Source organism: Arvicola amphibius, chromosome 7 (genome assembly GCF_903992535.2).
Source record: "Arvicola amphibius chromosome 7, mArvAmp1.2, whole genome shotgun sequence".
NCBI lineage: Eukaryota > Metazoa > Chordata > Mammalia > Rodentia > Cricetidae > Arvicola > Arvicola amphibius.
The window spans coordinates 75,645,551-75,668,932 of record NC_052053.1 but is presented as its reverse complement, the minus strand read 5'-3'; the positions used below and the strand labels follow the sequence as shown (position 1 = coordinate 75,668,932).

The following is a 23,382-nucleotide window of genomic DNA, read 5'->3' as shown; positions in this document are numbered from 1 at the left end:
CAGGCACTTCACAACTGAGCTTCCCAGACCCCAGCCCTCAACTCTTACATCCTCATCCCATCCTAGCCCCAAGGACTGCCCTACTTTTTCAAAGTCTAACTTCCCACGGCTTTTGTGACATGTCACCATCTTTCCAATCCATTACCACTTAAAATATGCTCACGTAAATGTCATTCTCTGCCTGTTTCCCCACCCACTCTCCACACTGCACACATTCTCTGCACACCACTCACACTGACGGCTCCCAACAGTTATCAATGCCAATCCTCTAATCCCTGGACCCTTGCAGTCTCGGCCTGTCATACAGCCCCTCAAATCCCCCTTCCTCCTCTCCTCCCCTTCTTCTCTTCTATTAGGCTGGTGTAAAACAAACTGCAAGGGCCAGAAGGTAAAGTCTGACAATTTGAGTTTAATCCCTGGGACAAGGAGAGAACTCACTCCCACAGATTGTCTCTCGACCTCCACATGTACCCATCTGGTAGGAAGAGAGCCGACTTGTCCTGACTGCTACATGTATAATGTGACATGCACAAGCCAACTGCATACACATGCATACAAAAATAAGTACTTTTTACAATCTCTGCTTCAGGATTTGAAGGACTCTTACAGAGCATCATCTTACATCATCATCTGCACCTGCTGGATTTGAAGAGGTAGTCGTCGGCTGGAGAGGCAGGTGAGGGAATCTCCAGAGCCAGTATGTTCAACTTTTGAAAACACTGATTGTACAAGGTGCATTCAGATGTTTGTTGTTGGAGAACTGAGTCCTTTCCGTTGACCAATGCCAGTGGTAGGCACTGCATTTTGGGGTGTTTCTCATGGGTTTAGTGAGCACACTCATCAGATGTAAGGGCTTTGCCAGAACACAGAACTCAGACACCAAACAGTGACCATGACATTTTTTGGTGCAAGTTTGGCTGTGGGCAGTGCTACAGGGCATCTTCTGTGCCAGCCACTGATGTGACATCACTGGTTGTCACACACAAGCCACATCACAACCCAATGGAGACCTGGTGCGCTGTGCAGAACAAAGAGCACCGTACTATGGCAAGCCTATAATACTATAAAACAAAAGTACAGGTGACTGACCACTAATAACTTCACAAAAAATATAATATTGAACCAAACTGTAAAAAATAAAACAGAAAAAAGAAAAATAATAAAAATAAAAAAGTATATTGTGAAGAACCCATTTTACAGAGCTGCGGGAACACTTGTCTTTTGGATAAGTCATTGTCATTTCCATAGAAATCTTGTGGAATCATGACATTTCTCCCTTCTATAGTATTCCAGCAGTGTAGAGACCTGATATTTCCTGTAGGGAAACTGGATGCCCGGCACGCACACCATGAAGACTTGGTGTAAAAGCATTCACTCAGTCAAACCTTTGTTCTCAACATAAAACTAGTCCCACACAGCTTTCTTTACTGACATTATTCATTGATTAGAAAGGAGCCCCAAGCAGAAGGCATTGAATAGAGAAACAGTATGTCTACTCTAATAGCAGACTCAGGAAGGAGTAATCTACTGGTCTTCTGCTTAACCTAACAAATTACTAATATTCTGTATTTACCCTTCACCTTGGTTTCAGTAAACATAAGATCATAGTTCAGGAAATTAACTGTCTATACAGGGAAAAGGCCTGAGTCACTAAAACTAGCTTCAGAGAGAAAAAAAATCTCACTTGGGCACCCTGCTGGAGTCAAAAGCAAATTGCAAAAAATCCAAAACTACAATTACTTTTACGTCAAGCTAATAACCTTTTCTATCTCACCAGCAACCACTGCCTCTAATAGCTGTCCAGTAAGAGTCTTCCTGCTATTAAAAATGACTTCAAGTCTTTTGATAGGTTTAAGTCATTTAAAAAGTTTTTGAATACCTGATCCCGAAAATGAAGTCCTCCATATAAAATAGAAAAGATAAGCTCAAAAATGCTTGTTTCTGTATTAAGTATTTCCATAATTTAAATTCAAAACCTGGGTGTCCTATTTCCATCTTCGGGCAAGCTGGGTCTAAGGATGATGCTTCATACCTCACATCTTTCTTCCCTGGATTTTTCTAGCAAGAATGTGAGTTCTGTCATTTATATGAACAATTAAAAGACATCTAAGCATTTTCAATTGTGCAAAAGCTGTGATAGCCTTTGCACTTTAAGAATCTGTCAATATCAGCAAACAATCTAAGAAACTAGATTCAATAGGACTCTCTTTACATAAGCCAAATTTACTACCCCAACTTTGTCATCACATTAACATCCTAAATATAGTGGTTTGAAGGCTATTACAATATTGAAGGATAATATCAAAAGAAAACAGGAGTTCTTACTAGAGTCAATAGATCAAGAATTTACACTGGGCCCACTAAGCTACAGTACACTTTCTCTAAGTGTAAGTAAATAGCTTACACTTACACAGACTTCTCTGTACATTGAATGATAAGAAACTGAAGTCCACTCCTGTGAAATTCGAAGTTTATTGTAGCAGCAGGAGAACCTTCTCAAGCTGCTCAGTCACACTGACTTCAACAACATTCTCTTTGCTAGTCCTGTGAGATCTAATGGTACTAGAGCTGACAGTGGGGCCACCTGAACCAGCTCTGAAGCACCGCTTCTCTTTAAAGCCATCTGTTTTCAATGTTCACCAGTGAGGTCCATGCATACAGTCAGAAAAAAGGTTATATCTAGTCTCTACTGTAGCACTGGGCAAATAATTGCAAATTAGTGCTTCTTGAACCGAAGTCAATTTTTATTACACACACACACACACACCTATAAAATATAAGTACCAAAGTAATAAAAAATTATTAAAGTGAAATTAAAAGGCTCCAGGGTAATAATAATTCATTGCTGTCTACCTTCCTAAACATACTGAGTTCTCATGAGAAAAGGATCAAGTCAGGCAAAAAAGATCCAGCCAGGCAAAAGGAATCAAGCTGGACGTAGTGGACCACACCTTTAAGCCCAGCACTCAGAAGGAAGAAGCAAGCGGATATTTGAGATTTCGAGGCCACCCTGATCTACAAAGTGAGTTTCAGGGCAGCAAGGGTTGTTAAACAGAAAAACCATGGAGAGAGAGAAAGAGAGAGAGAGAGAGAGAGAGAGAGAGAGAGAGAGAGAGAGAGAGAGAGAGAGAGAGAGAGAGAGAGAAGGATCACTGTTTACTTCACTATCCCATCATCCAGCCCTTGGTAGTATCACATGTTAAACACTCCATAACTATATTAAACCTATAAATAAAGAGCCTCCATTTAAAAAATTAAAATAGACACAGTAGCAATGACTCAATGAGTAAGGCACCTGCCACCAACCATGGCAACCTGAGTTGAAGCCCCAGAACACACAGTGGGAGAGAGAACCAATTCCTACAAGATGTTCTCTAATACCCACAGGCATGCTGTGGCATGTTGTGTATGTGTGTGTACACCAATTAAATGGAAAAAATGTTTTAAAGTTCCCTCATTATGTAAATAACTAAAACAAATCTCTAGTTTTTAGAAGTTGGAAAGAGTGAGTCACAACGTCCACTCTCACAGACAGAAGCTCTTCCTTTCCTTTTCTACCCACTTCTAGGAACCCAGAGCTCGTAAAACTGAAAGGTAGCCCATTACAACTGTGGCACAGTTCCACACCCTTACTTTCTATCTCCCTCCACTTCAAGCTCTTCATGAGTCCATGATGTCCAAAGTGAAGCCTCTAGCTTCCTGGTTTCCTTACTGTCAGGTATTTATGAATCGGGTTTAGAGATAGCAGCTTCCACCTATGCAAAGTAGTAGTTCTAACTATGCTAACCACCCACATGATATCAAGTGGTGAGGTGCCGCTCACCGTGGCCCCAGTCTGCGCTCTATGCGCTAGACCCCAGTTCGTGAGCTTTGGGCAAGGGACTGGAGGTTGAGAATACACATGCAGAGACAGACCGACACACAGACCTTCAAACACTGATACCAGAGCCCTCTCTTTATTAGCACCATGTAAGCTTAAATACACTGCAGTCAATGGCCAACAGGTGAAAATCCCATACTCTGATCCTCTAAGCTAGGCACAGCTTCTAGTAACTTTAATTAGAAGGTTCTAGGAAGGAAAGGCAGCTGAAGGCCAGGACTCATTAGTCCCAACATCCAGCTGAAGGCCAGGACTCATTAGTCCCAACAGTGAGGAATATATGCCACCTGGCAGACAGTTTCCAAAACCACACAGCATACTTAATCTATCCAAGTAAGGATAATACTTCTAAAATAATATTTGCACTATCTTTTAAAACTACTTGGAAAGATTTCCACTGGTCCTTGACTTAAAATAAATACAATAGAGCAAGGGCTTAAAATTGTCTATAGAGGGGGCGGGGGCTAGAGATGGTGCAGAGGTAAAGAGCACTGGCTGCCCTTCCAGAGGTTCTGAGTTCAATTCCCAGTAACCATATTGTGGCTCACAACTATCTATAAAGAGGTATCATCTTCTGGTGTGCAAGCAGAACACTGTATACATAATAAATAAGTTTTAAAAAACAAAACATTTCTATTGAAAACATTGACACCAGAACTCCAGAGGCAAAATGAGGAGGATTTTGAGTTCAGCGCTGGGCTAGGCTACCTAGCAAGATCCTATCTCAAAAGAACAAAACCAAAAGTAACAAATAAAAAGCCTAGTCTTTAAAGCCATTAACTATACAGGTTTATAAAAAGACTTGAAATACGGAAAGACTGTCCCAACCTGTCTAAAAAACATTCTGGACAAAAAAAATTGAAAGAAATGGGTTTAGCTGTAGTTTCACAGCTGCACACAACAGCACACTACCACCTTCTGATTCATTATTAAGAATAACTGGTTACATCTTTGCCAAGTGCAACCAATTCCTCTGTATAACTGCAACTTATGAACTGAAACGCTGCCTGAAGTGATGGCTCAGCATTTAAGAGCAACTGCTGTTCTTACAGGGGATCTGAGTTCAGTTCCCAACTACCCACAATAGCTCGCAGCCTACCTGTAATCCAGCTATAGGAAATCTGATGTCTCCTGGCTTCCATAAGTGCCCACATGCACATGGACACACACACACACACTGTTTAAAAAACTGAAATGTTAGTAATGTCATCATTCACATAATTCTTCCATTAGCATGTATGGATCTCTGGAGACATCTTGTTTCCAGTCCTGAAAGTCATGAAAGTGAAGTATACAAAGTAACTGAATTTGGGGAGCTGGAGAGATGGCTCGGTGTTCAAGAGCACAAGCTGTTCTTCCTGAGGACCCTGGTTCAATTCCAGCACCCACATGGTAGCTCACAACTGTCTATAATCCCAGTTCCCGGGGACCCAACACCCACAGCAAAACACCAATGTGCATAAAGGAAAAACAAGTATTTTTTTTAAAAAGTAACTGAATTTGAAAACTGAACTTTGTAAGGCTGCATCGACAAGAAAGTAAGGGTTTAGGAGTCAGTTGAATGCTTGTTGTAACACTTGTAGCTGTGACACAGGACAAAGTATTAAATGCCATTCACAAAACAGTTACTATAATGTCCACCTGCTAGGTTTAGTGTCATCTTTAAAGAGCACTGTTGCACATTTCATCAACAACCAGCCCTCCCTCAGGACTTCCTCTTCAGTTCTCAGCAATGACAGAGACAAAGAAAATCTATCCAGAGGATGTCAGAACCCAACGCCCTCTTCAGCCCCTGCTCATCTTTAAGCCTCTGAATGAGATGGTTGGTTACAGGCCGGGCGGTGGTGGCGCACGCCTTTAATCCCAGCACTCGGGAGGCAGAGGCAGGCGGATCTCTGAGTTCGAGGCCAGCCTGGTCTACAAGAGCTAGATCCAGGACAGGCTCTAGAAATTACAGGGAAACCCTGTCTCGAAAAACAAAAAAAAAAAACCAAAAAAAAACCCAAAAAACAAACAAAAAAGAAGATGGTTGGTCACAGAAAAGAAAAAGGTAGCCCACTCAAAATGGTACCAGGGAGGCTAAGGTGAGGTCACTGTCATGAATTCTGGGCTGCATAGCAGCTAGGGCTACATAATAAATCTGTCTCAAAAAAAAAAGTTTCCCATTTGCTGATAAGAATAGCAGTTATACAGTAGCCTGACACAGTACCTGGCATGCATGGAGAATGTTCTGTCCTTTCAGGATTACTGAACTCCATTTTCAGCTGACTGACAGCCTGAGACTACTCTGATATAGGACAAGATCTTTTCGTTGCTCAGAGCTCTTTAAACTAGCATTGAGTACTCTCCCTGATTTAAGTCACCTAGTTTCGATATTATAATTAGCACAAGCTGCAAAGGAGTTTCCACAATTTAAGCTTCTTGATGGCAAAGAGAAGCCACTACAAACCCAAGGCCTTTAAGTAAAATACTAGGCATTTTAACCCATCGATGCGAATACAACTGTATTTGGTTAACTGAAATACACACAAAGCACAGAAAACAGTGAGTCAACTCACAGCCTCTGGGAGCAAACAGGCTCTTTCAAAAACAGCTGAGCTTGCAGCTTCTGAGCGTTTGCAACATTTGCGTTTACGACCTGTCGATTTATCTCACGTGAAGCAAAAAGGCAAATCTAAACAGCACTCCTGGGGCCGCACAACCATTCACAAGCTGGGAAAACGACCTGGCCTCCGTAAACATATAATCAAGCAAAGCAGGCAAACGGGCAGAAGAGGCCTTCACCTAACTTTCTTCCAGATGCCCAATGCTGTTCAAAGACAATCAGGCAAACCAAACCAGCATCCAACCTCCTCTTCACCTTTAATCTTTCCAAACGTCATCCAATAAGATAGGGTTTGTTTGCCTTGAACCCCCGCAGACTCTCACAGCCCAAGAAGCAGGGCTGGTCACCTCCTTCCTGCTTCACAGACCACCAAGCAATGACTCAATTGTTCGTATGGTGTGTGCCTCCATTATATCGTTTAAGTCGGCCAACGTGATATAAGGTCGCAAACTTGCTACACTTTACACACTTCCCTGAGCTCCGCCACGTCTGAACCCAAACAATTCCCAAGGAGGGACTGAACGTCACTGACCCTGGATGACAATCGCTCAGGTTTTGCCCTAAGAAGAGCGAGTCCCTAGCCCTATTGGCTGATGGCAGCTTACCCATTTATCCAAGGGGACCTGGGCGAGGGACCCGGTACCCTGATACAGGTCCAGGCTCAGCTGCTCCAGGCTCAGCTTCTCCTGTAAGAAGTGGCCCAGGTATCTCTGCAGGAGGTACCGACAGGCCCTCTTCTTAATAGACTCCGAAAATGGCCAAGGCATGTTGGTGAGGACTGGCGGCTGGGAGGGCCGGGGCTGCGCGCTGCGGCGACGGGGTCCGGCCGGCGTCCCCAGGCTGCTATGGGGTCTAGGTTCGCGGTGACCACTGCATGACAGTTCTGCGCCGCCTCTCAGAGGGACCCCATGGCCGGCGTCGCGTCGCTCGCACTAGGCCCGGCGGGAACAGGTCTCTGAGCGGAACCCGGCGCCCCAAGCCAGAGGTTTCCCAAGTGTTTTGTCGGTCCGGAAAGAGTATGCACGAGAGCCAAAGGGCAGGCGGCGGCGGCAAAGCGGACTCCGACACTGCCGATAAATTTGTTGTCATCTACGAGGCGCGCTCCCGCCTCCGAGACGCTCCTGGCGCGTTCTTGAGACCTAGACTCCGGGCGCGCACTCGAGTAACCGGCGCAAGCGGAAGTGACGGTATACTGTGGGGCTGGGAAGTCAGGAATAAAAAGCGTCCGGGCGGGATTATTTCCGGTGATGAATGGGCGGGGCGACTGTGGGGGCGGGGATGGTGCAGGCGCCTCAAGTCCAGCTCCAGACGCCTCGGGACGAGGTGGAGGAGGAACATGGGAGCTCGCAGGTGAGTGGGCGGGCAGGCTGCGGGCCGAGGGCCTTGACATCGCGGTGGCGGCGGAGTGGTAAGTGCGGGAGTACATCCGCATTCGTCCTGACAGGCCTGGGGGCGGGTCCGGCCTGGACTGTCCTCCGGGAAGTGGTTCGCCGGACGCCACGGGTTGCAGGGCGAGGACTGGAGACTTGGCATTTCTGTCCGGGTTTTGACAGATGCCCATTGTCAGCAAGTTGTTCCCCACCGCATGCTGGTATTGTTTGCAAAGCATTCTCCAGTTCTAGTACTTTCCTGTTTGCAGAGCGCCTGCCTCTCGTAGTATGCCGCGCCGACGACCAGGAAACTTGGGATTCGGGGCGTTTGTGGGCAATACTGTTTTCTCTGTTAAAATCCGGCGCCTTGCAACCCCAGAGGAACCTCATCGAAGACTTTGTGCTCTCGGGGAGATCTGCGTAGCCGTATTTTTACCTCTTATGAGACAATCTTGCAAAGGCACAGCTGGCTTCTTCCTGAAGCTGCCCCTAAAGGCCGGAAAGTCTGTTGTCCTGGGTTACGTTCCAGACACTTACCACTGAGCAACCTTGAACCTGTGCTGCCCTCTCTGAGGAAGTTGCCGCCTCAGCCAGCTGTGAACAGATTAATATTATAAACTTGAGAATTGAGGAAAATGAAATGTGAACAGGGAAGGAACCTAAACAGAGTCCTGGATTGAGGCGATTGAATTAAGAAATTCTAGTTCATAAATGCTGCATCCTTAGGATCGGTTCTTTTGGTTTGGTTTGGTTTTTTGAGACAGTCTCTCACTATGTAGCTCAATCTGTCTTTGAACTTGGTATGTAGCCCAGACTGGCTTAGAACTTGGAGTCTTCATGGCAAAGTCTCCCAAATGCTGAAATTTTGGGCTTACACCACCACATACCACTCAGACGCTTTTTCCCTGAATTGTAAGAAAAGGCCTCTCATGTTTAAAAGATAGTATTTTCGTCAGAGACTTGGAGAAATCGAGAAAGTAGGGCACGTGGATGTCCGAGTTCTTTTGCAGACAAAAACCACCTGTGATGCTCATCACAGGAATCATGCTTGATAAGTTCTAGGAACTTGAGGGAGGAAAGGAAGGAGTGTGTTCTCATAATAGGTGTAGGCCATTGCAAGGATTCGATTTGTGCACCTGGAAAAAATAAAGAGAAATACAAGATAATCTGGCCTAAGTTTGCTAACTACAGTGCTGAAAATAGTCAGGTGTGAGACTTAGAAGGTAGAAAAAGCCAGACCAGCCCCGAAAGGACAGAACAAGTAGTTCAGATTCCATGGTTTGAACCAGAATCTAACACTGAAGATTAGAACAAGTTGGGTTCTAGATATATTTGGACACTAATAAGATGCTTGGTGAGCATTGTGGCATGCACTTAATCTGAGCACTAGAGAGGCAGGTGTACACAGCTCTCCTTAAATTCAAGGCCAGCTTGGTCTATATGGTAAGACCCTGTTTGAAAGAGAGACTGAGCCTAACAAGTAATAATAGTGCTCTTTCTAGTATAAATAAAGCAAAGTGTGGAACAGGCCCTTGCTGAATTCAGGCCTTGAGAATTTTGAACTGGACTTTGGGCGTAGTTCTGTGACTGTTGTTAACATTGTTTCCAAACGTAATATAAAATTGCATTCAGGCTGTGTCTGGGATGCCTGCACTTACAGAAACAACAAAAAAGAAAGTGAAAATAAAAGATCCCACAATAACAAGCGTACTACGCCCAAATTGCTAAGTGTGTTGCCTTGTACCTTTTATACTTTCTAGGAGAGAGTCAGCATAGTTAGGATCTAAGAACTGTTATCACACCTTGAGCTCACATGGGATGCAGACTCATCCCAGCTCCCAGGGCTGTTTTTAAGTTTAGCTTAGGCAACTTCTTAGTGTAGAATGCTGGCGCCATAGCATTGATTGAGGAAGATAAAGATAATTACTCAACCAGATACTGTCAACTTTGTAAAAAATTAGTGGCAGGTTAGAAGGTGCCCCAAGTCAAAATAATATTCTAAGTAAGGATTCACACAACTCACAGTGATGGTGTTGGTTGTATTGCAGACCTGCCTGGGAGAGCCCAGTGGAGCATGCCTATCATCCCAGCACCTGGGAAGTCAACACACAAGGACCAGGAGCACAGTGTCAGCCTTGGTTATATACCAGGCTTGAAACCTGCCTGGATTGATGTGACCCTGTCTCAAACAACAGGGGAAAATCACAGGCCAATAACATGGTTCAGCAGATAGCCACTTGCCGCCATGCCTGATACCCTGGGTTCAGTTCCCCAGGACCTACATGGTAGAAGTCGAGTACCAGGTTCCCCCACTTGTCCTCTATCTCCACATGAGCACCATGGCGTGTGCACAACCTACCACCAACCCCCAGCACGCACACACACACACACATACACTAGTATATAAATGTGAAGAATATTATTTAGAAAAAGGCGTGTACAGAACAAGACTACAGTGTCGAGACTGCCGTGCCCCAGCAGCAGCAGCCATCAGTGTGCATGTGTGAAGGGCACTGACCCTGGACTCAGAAACCTGCAGTTTTCGGATCTGCAGCTGCCTTTGTATTTTTTGAGCATGATGGTGAATGCCTGTAATCACAGCTTTGGGGAAGCAGGGAGAGGAGTGTGGCTCATTCAAGGCAGGCTACCCTCAGCTACATAACGACACTTTATCTCAATAAAAAAAGACCAGGAGAACTGAAGAGATGGCTAAGAACGCTTGCTGCTCTCCAAAGGACCCTGATTTGTCCCCAGCACCGTGTCAGGTGGCTCAGAAGACACATACCTACAAATTATTAAGAATAGTAAACTTTGTGGCTGGAGAGAAAGTTAAGAGCACTGGTTGCTTTTCCAGAAGTCCTGAGTTTAATTCCCAGCAACCACATGGTGGTGGCTCACAACCATCTGTAATGAGATCTCGTGCCCTATTCTAGCCTACAGGGATACCTGCAGACAGAGCGCTGTATACATAATAAATCCTTTACAAATATATTAATTGTCCTAATTTTCAAATGATTAATAATAATAAATAAACTTTGAAAACAAGGCCAGGCGTGGTGGTCCACACCTTTCTTCCCAGCACTCCAGCGCCATAGACTAGCCTGTTTTTAAGTAGTGAGTGTCAGGGATACATAATGAGACTCTGTTTCAAAAAAAACAAAAAACAAACCTGACTGTAGGGCTGGAAAGATGGTTCAGCAGTTAGAAACCACTGGCTACTCTTCTAGAGGCCCCAAGTTTCATACGCAACACCCATATGCTAAATCCTCAGTCTAACTACAGTCCCAGGGAATCCCAACATCCTCTTCTGTCTCGGCATCAGACTCTTACTTAATACACAGACATAGATGCAGGCAAGACACACACCCATATACATAAAAGTATATTTTTATTTTTACAAAACAAATTCATAATGTGTACTAATAAGCAGGAGTGGGGAGCTAGGCATCAAACTTAGGGCCTCACACATACTCAGCAAACTCTCTACTATTGCGCTCTATCACCAGCCACAAGAGGTATTTTTTCCTTTGGAGACACCATCTCATTGTCACCAAGACTGACCTAGTACTTGCAGATGACACTCTTAATTCACCCTCTTTCTGCCGCATGCCCCGAATGCTGCGTTTACAAGCGTGCCGCCACACCTGGCCCCAGTATAATTCTTGAACTTAGCGTGTGCCGGGCACTACTCCAAGCACTTTGTTATGTTCCCCTATCTAGACCTGTCAGCACCATTTAAAGGTCGACTTTAGTGTTAGCTTCACTCCAGAGAGAAGGAGTGTGAGATCTCTTGCCTGAGTTCCAGAGCATTCAACAGAGGTTCCTGCCCGGACTAGTCTGCTTGAGAGCCCACCAAGCATACCACCATACTGCAACTGGTCATGATTAAAACTTTTCCAGATTAAAACGTAAGACAAAAATAAAGGGCATAACGTCAGTCGTTCCCGCTATCACCTGACGGCTGTGGTAGTACTAGGAAGCCACACCTGCTTTCAAGGATTGGCGGTCTCTGCCCTGTCACTTTGTTGTGAAGAGATATATATCTGTCACTTTGTCTCGTCTGTCATCACAGGTGACTCTCCCAATCTTTGCTGCTCTGAGTTTGCAACGCAACAAAATAAAGGTCTAATGAAATAAAGTGGAGAATGTAAGATCCAGCAGTCAGTATCTTGATAGTTTATGAATCTTTAAAAAACAAAAATGGTAGCACGGCCCAGAAATCACCAACAGATGGAGAAAGCAGAGCCCCGAATCACTTATGTGGGCGTTTTAAGGGATCCTTGCTGGGCTTACCAGACAAACAATTTAATGCTTGAGAATGACACATGGCGCTTGTGGAGGTGCAGTCTTTGAAGGTTCTGACCACAGACGGCTGCTCACCATGGTAGACAGCAGCAATGTAAGGCTTAAAGTAAAGTGGTGATACTTTCTTAAAGTTCTCTTATGTGCATTAGGTGTTTAGCCTGCATGTATGAATGTGCACTCTGTGTGCCTGATGTCCGAGGAGACCAGAAGAGAATGCTGAATCTCCTGGGACTGGAGTTAAAGGCTGTTGTGAGCTGCCATACTGGTGCTGAGACTCGAACCTGGGTTTCTGGAAGAGCAGCTAATATTAACTACTGAGCCATCTCTCCTGTCCTGGGATCTCTATTCTGAATTAATTTGTTTTATGTTGGTTAGAATTTTCCTTACTTATATCTCCAAGAATCCAGTTTCCTGGAGAGTTGTTTCTTTTTTTTTTTTTTTTTTGGTTTTTCGAGACAGAGTTTCTCTGCAGCTTTTTTAGAGCCTGTCCTGGACCTAGCTCTTGTAGACCAGGCTGGCCTCGAACTCACAGAGATCCGCCTGCCTCTGCCTCCCGAGTGCTGGGATTAAAGGCGTGCGCCACCACCGCCCGGAGAGTTGTGTAGTAAGAATCAGTACTGCCTGGCTTTGGAGTGCTTCTTTCTTTCTTTCTTTCTTTCTTTCTTTCTTTCTTTCTTTTTCTTTTTTTTGCATTCAATACTTAAGAATATTTTTCTTTGAACCTCAGTCTCTGGTTTTGAGGGTTCTGGAGTCACTGTTTATGTTTCCTTTTGAAAACTCAGGTTAGCACCCTGCATACCTCCACCCCAGCTTCTCCTTAGTCAGTGGAACGAAGTGCTATCTGTGGCGTGGTTTGCAGCACTGTACCCGGCGTGTTTCCATCAGTCATTGCTAAAGTTGGAGTGCAGAGTAACTATAAACCAGGGTTAGAAATAAAATAGACATCTCAAGTGACTGACAAACTCTTCAATTCCAAAGAGATGTGTGTGTGTGTGTGTGTGTGTGTGTGTGTGTGTGTGTGTGTGTGTGTGTGTGAGGCTGTAGCAATGACTCAGTAGTTAAAAGAATTTGCAGAGGACCTGAGTTCAATTTCCAGCACCCACTGTAACTCAAGTTCCAGGGAATCTGACACCCTCTTCTGGCCTGTGTGGGCACTGCTTGTACTTGGTATACAGACAAATGCAGGCAAAACACTCATATATATATATATATATATATATATATATATATATATATATATATATATAAAAGAAAAATTTTTAAAAAGTTGAAGAGCCATTGAAAACAAATATAAGAGCCGGATGATGGTGACGCATACCTTTAATCCCAACACTCAGGAGGCAGAGACAGGTATATCTCTGTGAGTTCGAGGCCAGCCTGGTCTTTTGTTTACAGAGCGAGTTCCAGGGCAACCAAAGCTGTTAGAGAAACCTGTCTCAAAAAAAAAAGAGAGAGAATGTAAATGATGTTATAGAATATAAAGATGAAAAAAGGCTTGAGTATTTCCCAAATTCTAAACAATGCAAATTAGAATTTTTTATTTCCCCTTTATTTTTTGATTAGCTGTTTAAAGATGAAGGCAGATTGAACCTTTCATTTTATGTGGAACAGATGTTACTGGTTCCTTGAGCAGTTGTAGCAGTGGCCTGACTTCCGAGGCGCATGCTTCTGCTTCCCCCACCATTGTTTTCTCTTACTGCGAACTTTGTACTGCAGAGAAAGTGGAATGTGTGTTAGTTTCTCCTGCTGTGACAAAGCATCTGACACAGACTGCCTAAGAGGAGTAGAGCTGGATTTGGTCCCAGCCCAGTACTAGCCGAGGAGCTGTGGACTAACTGACTGCGTTGCTTCTCCTGACATGAGGACATCATTCACAGGGGGAGCTGCAGAGCAGGGCTGCTCACCTAGTGACAGCTGAGAAAAGACAGACCCCGAGCAGGCTGTGTATGTATATAAAAGTCCCCAAAGATACTTGAGTGACTCCAACAAATTCTAAACAATGACTTCACGTCATTGTTTCTGTCATCCCCAACAAGGCTCTATCAAGGAGGTTGATCCACTGATAAGGTCAGAGCCTTGTGACTGAGCCACAGCACAGGATTAGCTGTGTCAGGTGAGGACCCAGGTTGCAGATATGAGCCTTTGTGGGTATATGTCGTTCCAGACCATTACCAAGTACTAAACATCCGGGACTGTCAACACACACAACAGCTTCTGTGTGTGGTGCTGAGGATTGAACCCACAACCTTACACGTGCTGGAGAAGAATGCTGCCACGAAGCTACACCCCCAACCATCACTACCCCAACATTCTTTTTTAATTGTGTGTGTGTGTGTGTGTGTGTGTGTGTGTGTGTGTGTGTGTGTGCGGACATATACTCATGTGTACAGGTGCCTACAGAGGCCAAAAGAAGACATGGAGGCCAGAAGAGGGCCAGATCCCCTGGTGCTAGAGTTGTGAGCGGAGTGACAAGCTGTTGTGAGCTGCCTGAAGTAAGTGCTGGGAACTGAACTCCGTTGCTCGGGAAGAGCAGCAAGCACTTTTCATGATTTTGTTTTTTTGTCAGCAAACAGTCTTTACTTTTGGGGTTTTTTTGTTTGTTTGTTTGGTTTGTTTGTTTTGAAACAGCTACACAGAGAAAGGGGGTGGGGGGAAGAAATCAGTGGCTCAGTACTGCAGGTTTGCTGATCTGAAAATAGCAATAGAAACTTTCAAAATGGAACAAAGGAAAGAGAAAATGAGCAGAGCAAGAGGACAGGGAGACAAGGACACCCTCATCTCCAGATCAGAGGGACAGGGCTCAGATGGTAGAATGCTTGCTCAGCGTACACAAAGTCCTGGATTCATACCCCAGCATCAGCAACACATGAAACCAGACATGGTGGAGTGGGTGTGGTGGTGCAAACCTTTAATTCCAGCTCTTGGGAAGCAGAGGCAGACAGATCTGTGGGTTCAAGACCACTCTGATCTGGAGTGAGGTCCAGGACAGCCAGGATCACAAAAAACAAAAACAACAACAATAACAACAAAAAAAAAAAACCAGACATGGTGTCTCACACCTGTAATCCCAGGCCCCCAAGCTGGAGGTCAGAGACTCAGAAGTGTTCTTCATTCTTGTATACTGAGTTCCAAGCCTGGCTGGGCTACATGAGACCTTGACCAAAAACAAACCAAAAAAAGGCAAAATTAACATGTATTATAAGTTTTTAACAAATACGGAAGAGAGCATATGATGAAATAGCCAGGGCTGTATGGTATACTCTCCTAAAGTTTCCAAACACAAAGAACAACGTGACACCTGTCAGAGCTACATTGTGATTCAGCGTATACCTTAGATTCTGAGGCAACCACCAGAAACAAAACTTATAAGTATCTGTAGTCCCAGCACTCTGGAGGGTCAAAAAGTCCAAGGTCATCCTATACTTCATAGCAAGCTTGTGGCCAGCCTAGACAAATGTCTAAAAAAAAAGCCACCAAGTAGAATTTTGATAATTAGCCAGCCTGATCAGAAATAAAGCATGGGATAAAGCATGGGTGGGAAAAGGGAATGTGGCAGAAACAAGATAGTAAATCCACACTCAGCCATGTCTGTGATTGTAGTGACCCTTCTCAGTATTCTCACCCCGTGCAGAACCGACTAATGCTTTCTTCCCCTTCAGAGCCCTTTTTGCCATTGGACTCACCCATTCCATGAGTCACGTCACACCATAGATCACCCCACACAGTGTCCTTGCTCTGAAGATAAGAGCACTGGGAGCCCAGAAAGTTTTTTGTGGCCACCCAAATACAGAGACACTTAATGGTGGAGCCTATAGTTGAACCACACATAGCCTTGTTCTCTATATCAGCTATTCACAATTAAGTATATTTCTTAAGTTATGATTATGATCATATTTGTGGCTTTAATATTTGTATAAATATTCACATGGGTGTTTCATCCCCAAAGTTAGACTTTAAACTACTAGTAAATATCTTTGTTAGTCTGTTTTTTTGTTTGTTTTTTGTTTTTTGTTTTTTTGAGATAGGGTTTCTCTGTAGCTTTGGAGCCTGTCCTGGAACTAGCTCTTATAGACCAGACTGGCCTCGAACTCACAGAGATCCGCCTGCCTCTGCCTTCCGAGTGCTGGGATTAAAGGCATGTGCCACCACCATCTGGCCCTTAGTCTGATTCTTAAAGAACATCCTGGTTAAACACAGGCCTAGTGGTGCATGCCTGGATCCTGACACTTAGAGATGAAACAGAAGTGCGGGCCCAGTCTAGGTAACATGAAAACCTGTCTAAAAGTGAGAAAGAAGAGAAGACATTCTAGATACATGGGTAAATGGAGTTAAGACCCTTAATTAAGAAACTTAGTATCAGGGCTGGAGAGATGGCTCAGCAGTTATTAGCACTTGTTGCTCTGGTAGGTGGCCTGAGTTCAGTTCGCAGCAGCCACATATGGCTCACAACTGTGACAGGAGGCTGTATGTACTGCCATGACAGTAGATAATGGATTCTATAAATGGAAAGGCAAATCTATATACAGAGAATTGTGGACAGAGTGCTGGCTTTCCCACAGGGAAACTGGCCCAGTGTAATCATTCTGCCTCTGGGTCACTGCCTGGGCTGCTTCCAACAGATTTAGTACTTGGCAGCAGCCATGACTAGGGCAGCCTTGGAGAGTAAAGGACACAGGAAGGGACTGTAAGCAAAGGAAGTCAAGTGGCCTTGGGAGTTGGAAACCACAAGGAAATGCCCAGTTCTGACTCCTTCAGAGGGAAAAAGTCTTCATTTTATGCTTCATACCTCCAGAACGTTCAGAAAATGAAGGCGCTCTTTCAGCTGCTGATGGTCGTTTGCTGAGCAACAACAGGAAGCTAATAGCAAGCACATATTGATACTCAATTCTACAAAAACGTTTTTGCCAACCACTTTCTGCATGATAGGCATAAAAAATTTCCTTGTCATTATGCTTCTGTGTTTAAAATCTCCTTACCTCCATAAAGCTGTTGGAGAGCTAGGTCAGCCGCTGCCTTTGATTCTGGATCAGTGAGAATGCTTTCTGTTGCCAGCCGTGTCAGGGGACTTTACTGGCTCCAGTGACTGAAAAGTGCCGAGGTTGGGAAACTGGCTTGGCTCTCCTGCTCTTCTGTTCCTTCTGCTGTTCTCTTTCCTTGTCAGAATTGTCCTTGGACTCCTGCCTTCATCTCAAGATGGCTGCCAAGCGTGTGCCATGATAGGGCTAAAAAGACCACAGAGAAGTCCATGCACTATTGGTCGAGGGGGCTGCAGCTGAGTTATGGAGTCAGTCTGAGCCACACCACCTGCTGAGTTCACTCAGTAAGGAAGAAGCATCATTCCCCTCAGAAAATCTGGTGCAGTAGGCAAGGGAAAGGCGGTGCCCACACAGAAAGGTCTGTTATGGTCAGCAGCAGTCAGAGCTGGAGAATGAGGCTTCAGTGATGAGGAGCCCGGCCCTGCTCCTTCACAGCGGGTTCAGGTGCCAGCACCCAGGCAGTGACTCCAGCCGCAGAGGGCCCAACACCTGACCCCCGTGGGCACCTGCACACATGCACAAAAACAACATACGGACACATGAGCCTGCACATAAATCATTGTCAGAAGTTCTAAGTTTTCCACATTATTCTCTGAGGGATGCATGAAATATCCTAGGTGTCTTCTTTTTGGAGCTTGAAGCTTATTGTTACCCAGGAACCACCTGGTGACCTACTCTGCCAACCTGTAAGGCCCTCTTCCATGCCAGTGCCAGACTTCTGTGAAGAGAACTTTAGGAACATCTTTTTCATGTAATGATTATCCTGAAGTCTGTAACTGAGATGAGTAGCTAGCAAGATAAAGACATGACATGCATGGGGTTTAGAGGCTAAAACCTTCCAAACTGATTTTTTTTAATTGAACCAAGGCTGCAGTGATGAGAGCCTGAATCCTAACCAATAGAACACCAGGGACCAAACAATCTATAAGCTATATTAAATGGTCACATCTATAAAACTAAGTATAATCTTAAACAGTGTGTTGATTGAGTAAGGAAGACATATTTAAAACACAGTAACCCAGTTTTAGATTTTCAGTACAGAGCATCATCCATTTTCCTAGGTATGGATGGGAGCTCTGATTTCAGACATATCCTATGTGACCTCGGCAGCTCAAACTATCCTGTAGGCCTCTAAAAAGGGCATACATTAAAACAATGAGCCCTTGTCCTTGCCTCTTAGATCAACAAGTTAAGAAAGGAAAGCTTGGATGGAAGGTGCCCCTCCCTTCATTCCGCCTGTGGAGTGAGTCAGCAGGGCTCACCCTTCAGGGACACCTGTTGAAAGTTAGCATGTAGGCACGTCCTCTGACCTTGCAGTTGCCGTTCTGAACGTCTAATTAGAGAAACAATCACACATCTGAACTATGAGCTCACCGGGCCTGGTGGTGTACACCCTTAATCCTTGTGCTTGGGAGTGGAGGCCAGCCTGCACCATATGAGTCCCTATCTCAGAAAACTAAATAAAATTATGTGCTCGTTCGCTGAGGCATTGTGTGAAATAGCTAAAAATGGCAATAAGACAAGTGTTTGCCAAAGTGAGGGTTGATGTTTTAAGGCTGGCAAGATGGCTCAGTGGGTAAAGATGCTTGCTGCCAAGCCCAGTGACCTAAGCCCAGTCCCCAGGACACACAGGCTGGAGACTTCTGCAGCCACATCAAGCCATGGCAAGCATTGTGTCCATACACACACTCACAAATAAATAGTTTGTGGGTTTTTTAAGTTTTAGGGGGGAAATGAAGAAAATGAATTTCTTTCCTAAAAATTCATAGCTACTTATAATTTTGCTGTGGAAAAAAAACTACTGGAAATGGTTTTAGGCAGTATTTTCCCAGAAAAAAAAATTAGTAGTTTGTGCGTGTGTGTGTGTACGTGCATGCGTGTGCGTGTGGTGGTTTATGCTTCCATGGACAAAGAGATCAGAGGACAAGCCACAGCCTTTGTCCTCTCTCCACTCTCGGCACTGAGGTCATGGGTGCACTTGCCACCGTGCCAGTGTGGTTACATGAGTGCTGGCACTGAACTTGGGTCCTCATGCTTGTGCAGTAAGTGACTTACCCACTGAGCCATCTCCCAGCCTGCTTGTGTTTTGTACTGAGTGTCCATTGTAAGGCTTAATTATTTTAATCAAATATAATTTGAATTATCTTTCTACTTTAAAAAATGTGTTCCAGCCGGGCGGTGGTGTCACACGCCTTTAATCCCAGCACTCGGGAGGCAGAGGCAGTCGGATCTCTGTGATTTCGAGACCAGCCTGGTCTACAAGAGCTAGTTCCAGGACAGGCTCCAAAGCTACAGAGAAACCCTGTCTCGAAAAACCAAAAAAAAAAAAAAAAAAAAAAGGAAAAAAAATGTTTCTACTTTGTTGCAGAATGGAAACAGACTATAACCCGGTGGAGCTGAGCAGTATGTCTGGGTTTGAAGAGGGCTCCGAACTCAATGGGTTTGAAGGAACTGATATGAAGGACATGCGGTTGGAGGCTGAAGCAGTTGTAAACGATGTTCTCTTCGCTGTCAACAGTATGGTTGTCTCAAAAAGCCTGCGCTGTGCAGATGACGTGGCGTACATCAACGTGGAGACAAAGGAGAGGAACAGATACTGCCTGGAGCTCACAGAAGCAGGGCTCAGGGTAACTCACTTTTATCTTTAGAAGAAGAAGAAAGCATATCTTTACTACTTTATCAGAAAGGATAGAGAAGGGCATTATATAAAAACTAGTCATGGAGCCTGGTGGTGGCACATGCCTTTAATCCCAGCGCTCAGGAGGCAGAGGCAGGTGGATCTCTGAGATCAAGGCCAGCCAGGACCATGTAGTAAGATCCTGTCTTAGAGAGAGGGAGAGGGAGGGGGGAGTAGAGGAGAGAGTAGGAGGTGGGGAGAAACGGGAGGGACAGAAGTGGGGAGAGGTGTAGGAAAGAAGGAAGGAAGGGACTTGGTGGTAGAATCTTTGCCTAATGCATATGTGACCCTGGGTTCAAATCTCGGCAGCAGGCTGAAATGGGAAGGCTTTGTCACCAGTATCTTTGTTGCAAGCAGGTACTTTGATGTGGAAGATCTTCTGTGTGTATTGAATTCAGCAAGGGTTTGTGCTGGAGAGGGTCTGTGGTTAGGAATGCACGCTTCTCTTGCACCAGTTTGATTCCCACCATCCACATGTTAGACAGCTCACAGCCACCTGTGACTGTAGCTCCAGGAGACCCAGACTCTCTTCTGACCTCCATGAACACCTGCGCTCTGATAAACACAGACACACATATGCATAATTTAAAATCAAAATAAGCAGGGGGTGGGGTGGAGCGATGGCTCAGTGGTTAAGAGCTTTGCCTGCTCTTCCACAGGTCCTTGAGTTCAATTCCCAGCAACCACATGTGTTCACAACCATCTGTAATGTGATTTAGTGCCCTCTTCTGGCCTGCAGGGATACATGCAGGCAGAACACTGAATACATAATAAATAAATCTTTTTTAAAAAAAATCAAATAAGGATTAAAAATATTTTGAGATATGAAAAGTAAAGTGCTGTTTTATTTTAGTGTTGCTTTTAAGATTTTCAACACTTGGAAAGGGAGCAGAAGTGAGCAAAGCAAACCTTAAGGAGCCATGGGAGAAGCACGTTTTGGGTAGTGGTCTTGTCTGTGTTATAAACTACCTATGTTACCTAGATTGTAACAGCTGTTCTGAAATGCATGCCTTCTCCTGAGAAATGGTGATCACGTGTCAGTACAGAATGAGCCATTCAGACCCCTGGCTCTTGCTTTCTGTGTCGGGATGGGAGCTGATGACCACTTGCTGCTGCTCTTCTCTTGTAGGTGGTGGGCTATGCTTTTGACCAGGTGGAGGACCATTTGCAGACCCCTTACCATGAGACAGTCTACTCCTTGTTGGATACGCTCAGCCCTGCCTACCGAGAAGCATTCGGAAATGCACTCCTTCAGAGACTGGAAGCTTTGAAAAGGGATGGGCAGTCGTGACTCATTTTCCTCATAGTGGGGCTACTGCTGGTATAGAGCGTTAACATAAGATTTGACATCCTTGCATATAATCACTGTAGAAAGTGTGTCGGCTGTATGTGTTTATCATTCCTTCACATGTAGGCTTTTGACTCAACATAATTGACGCACAAATTGTATCAGTTCCAGATTCATTTAAGGGAATTTCAAGGCCATTACCTAACACTGTCATTGCGTTCTGATTTCTTCACACAGCCTCTCTACATTTCAATACCTAATCAGCATTTCATTCTCTTACTACAGGGCTTCAATGCTGCCAGCACTCTTTTACATAGAAAATTCTAGATTTGCACAGTGATACAGAAATTAGAATCATCTAACTTCAGACCTGGATTCAGCCTGCTAAATCAGGGGTTTACTACTAGCTTGGACTGACTTAGTAGTGGTTATTTTGTTACTGGCCTTACTGGAAACAAACTGACAACTAGCTTCCCCTGCACAAATTCGGGATTTACTGTTCTACTTAATCTACTTACATTACCAAATGGACTGATGAAGATGAATTGCTTCTGTGTTACTCAACGAGGATGAAATGAAAGGCAGGGACAGAAATAGTTCTCTATTCCTTGTTTGCCAGCCAGCCTAGAGAGGACAGACCGTTAGCAAATGAATGTAACGATTACTCATTTCCAAGATATCTAAGCACATGAGCAAACAGAGGAACAGGCCCCACTGCATCCTCAGCGTGTATAATTTCAAAGGAAAAAGATCCTGGCTTCCTAGGAAACAATATTTTGGCCTGTGTTGATTCTTATTCCGAATGTTTGTTTACAATGTACAGAATATATATATATATATATTCAGAAAGTATTTTTGCTTCAACACTTACTTTCTATAAAGTAGTGCTTTGGTATTCCCGCAGCACCCCTCTTCCCTGCAGTCGGACAGTGTTCTGTCTCATTGCCACGTGTACAGTGTAATATGAGTGCATTGTATGGTTTGAAACCAAAGGATGAATGAAGCATTCAGAAACTTGATATTTAAAAAAGAGATGCTCTGTATTTTATATTTTATTACAGTCCCTGGTGTTTATAAACTTAATAAAACACTTCATGCTGCTGCATGTTTTCCAGTACGTGATGAAAAGAAAGGACCTGGGTGTTGTATTTTAATTGTCACCCAAAGCAGCCGCTGCAGAAATGCGTAGTGGCCATCTGCATCTGGGTGCACCCTTCATGCATTTGTCACTGCAGATGTTTTTGTCGTTAGTTTTCACATGGGCATTTTTAGCCTCTGAAGATCATGTGAGAGAAGGTGAGGCAGAGCACTTGGCTGTCACGGGAAAGCACCGGCTTCAATCCTGAGGATTAAAACCATTTGAACAACTCAAAATGGCTGGGCGGTGGTAGCACACGCCTTTAAATCCCAGCACTCGGGAGACAGAGGCAGACAGATCTCTGTGAGTGAGAGGCCAGCCTGGTCTACAGAGAGTTCCAGAACAGCCAAGGTTGCTACGCAGAAAAAAACCCTGTCTTGAAAAAAAAAAAAAAAGAACCTTAAAATGATTATGTGGACCAGGATGATAGAGTTCCTCTGCATTGCTGACCCCGGCAGAGATCACCCGTAGCTTGAGCCTGGCTTTGTGAGGCACTCATGCTGGCATGATGTTTGGGCAGTGAAGCCCAACTTCAGGTTGAACTTTTTCATGCTTAATCTCAGGCTAATAGAAGAAAATGATGTTTGTAGAGTTTGAATAAAATTGTTTACTTGCTTTTGAGTTGCATATAAAGTGATCATGTGTTTAAAAATTAAAATTGTTCATTTTGTGGTAAATGACTGATTCAAGACCTGTTCATCCATGTTATACATTGGTTGAAGTGAGTGAAGGCAGTCTTTTCTTTACCCAGAGTCAAAGAAGTAGGTAAAAATACAACTAGTGAAAGCACAGCCAGACCTCCATCCTAAACTAAACCAGTTTTAAAATTAAGTCTTGATTTTACTTCTAAAGGGAAAAAATCCAGCTGGTCACTGGTGGCGCACGCCTTTAATCCCAGCAGGGAGGCAGAGGCAGGTGAATCTCTTGAGTTCATGGCCAGCCTGGTCTGGGCATGGAGGCACACACCGTCCAAGCACTTGGGAGTTGCAGGCAGGAGAGCCTAGTCTAAGGTCGTCATCCTCCACTACATAGGGAAGTGGAGGTCAGCCTGGGCCACAGGAGACTGCTAAAACAAATTCTGGA

At 44.5% G+C, this 23,382-nt stretch overlaps 2 protein-coding genes across 2 annotated transcripts in view; one reads left to right on the top strand and one right to left on the bottom strand.

Moving 5' to 3' along the window:
• The window catches only part of Atg2b (autophagy related 2B), a 77,991-nt gene extending 70,362 nt beyond the window's left edge, over positions 1 to 7,629 (bottom strand). Inside the window, exon 1 of the mRNA XM_038336113.1 lies at positions 7,091 to 7,629. Coding sequence (XP_038192041.1) covers positions 7,091 to 7,252 — 162 coding nt within the window. The 5' untranslated portion in view covers positions 7,253 to 7,629. The remainder of the gene's footprint in view (positions 1 to 7,090) is intronic.
• A 121-nt stretch (positions 7,630 to 7,750) lies between these two features.
• Positions 7,751 to 22,976, top strand: LOC119819959 (GSK3B interacting protein). The gene is made up of 3 exons (XM_038338172.1): positions 7,751 to 7,835; positions 19,565 to 19,823; positions 21,003 to 22,976. Exons 1-3 carry the CDS (start codon positions 7,822 to 7,824, stop codon positions 21,162 to 21,164), a joined length of 435 nt encoding a protein of 144 aa, XP_038194100.1. The 5' UTR covers positions 7,751 to 7,821; the 3' UTR covers positions 21,165 to 22,976.
• The last annotated feature ends 406 nt before the right edge of the window (positions 22,977 to 23,382 follow it).

What these genes read in the sequence shown, in the direction of transcription:
- LOC119819959 (XM_038338172.1), top strand. An exon ending in TCACAGAAGCAGGGCTCAGG is followed by an intron (nt 19,824 to 21,002) that starts GTAACTCACTTT and finishes CTTCTCTTGTAG; the next exon opens with GTGGTGGGCTATGCTTTTGA.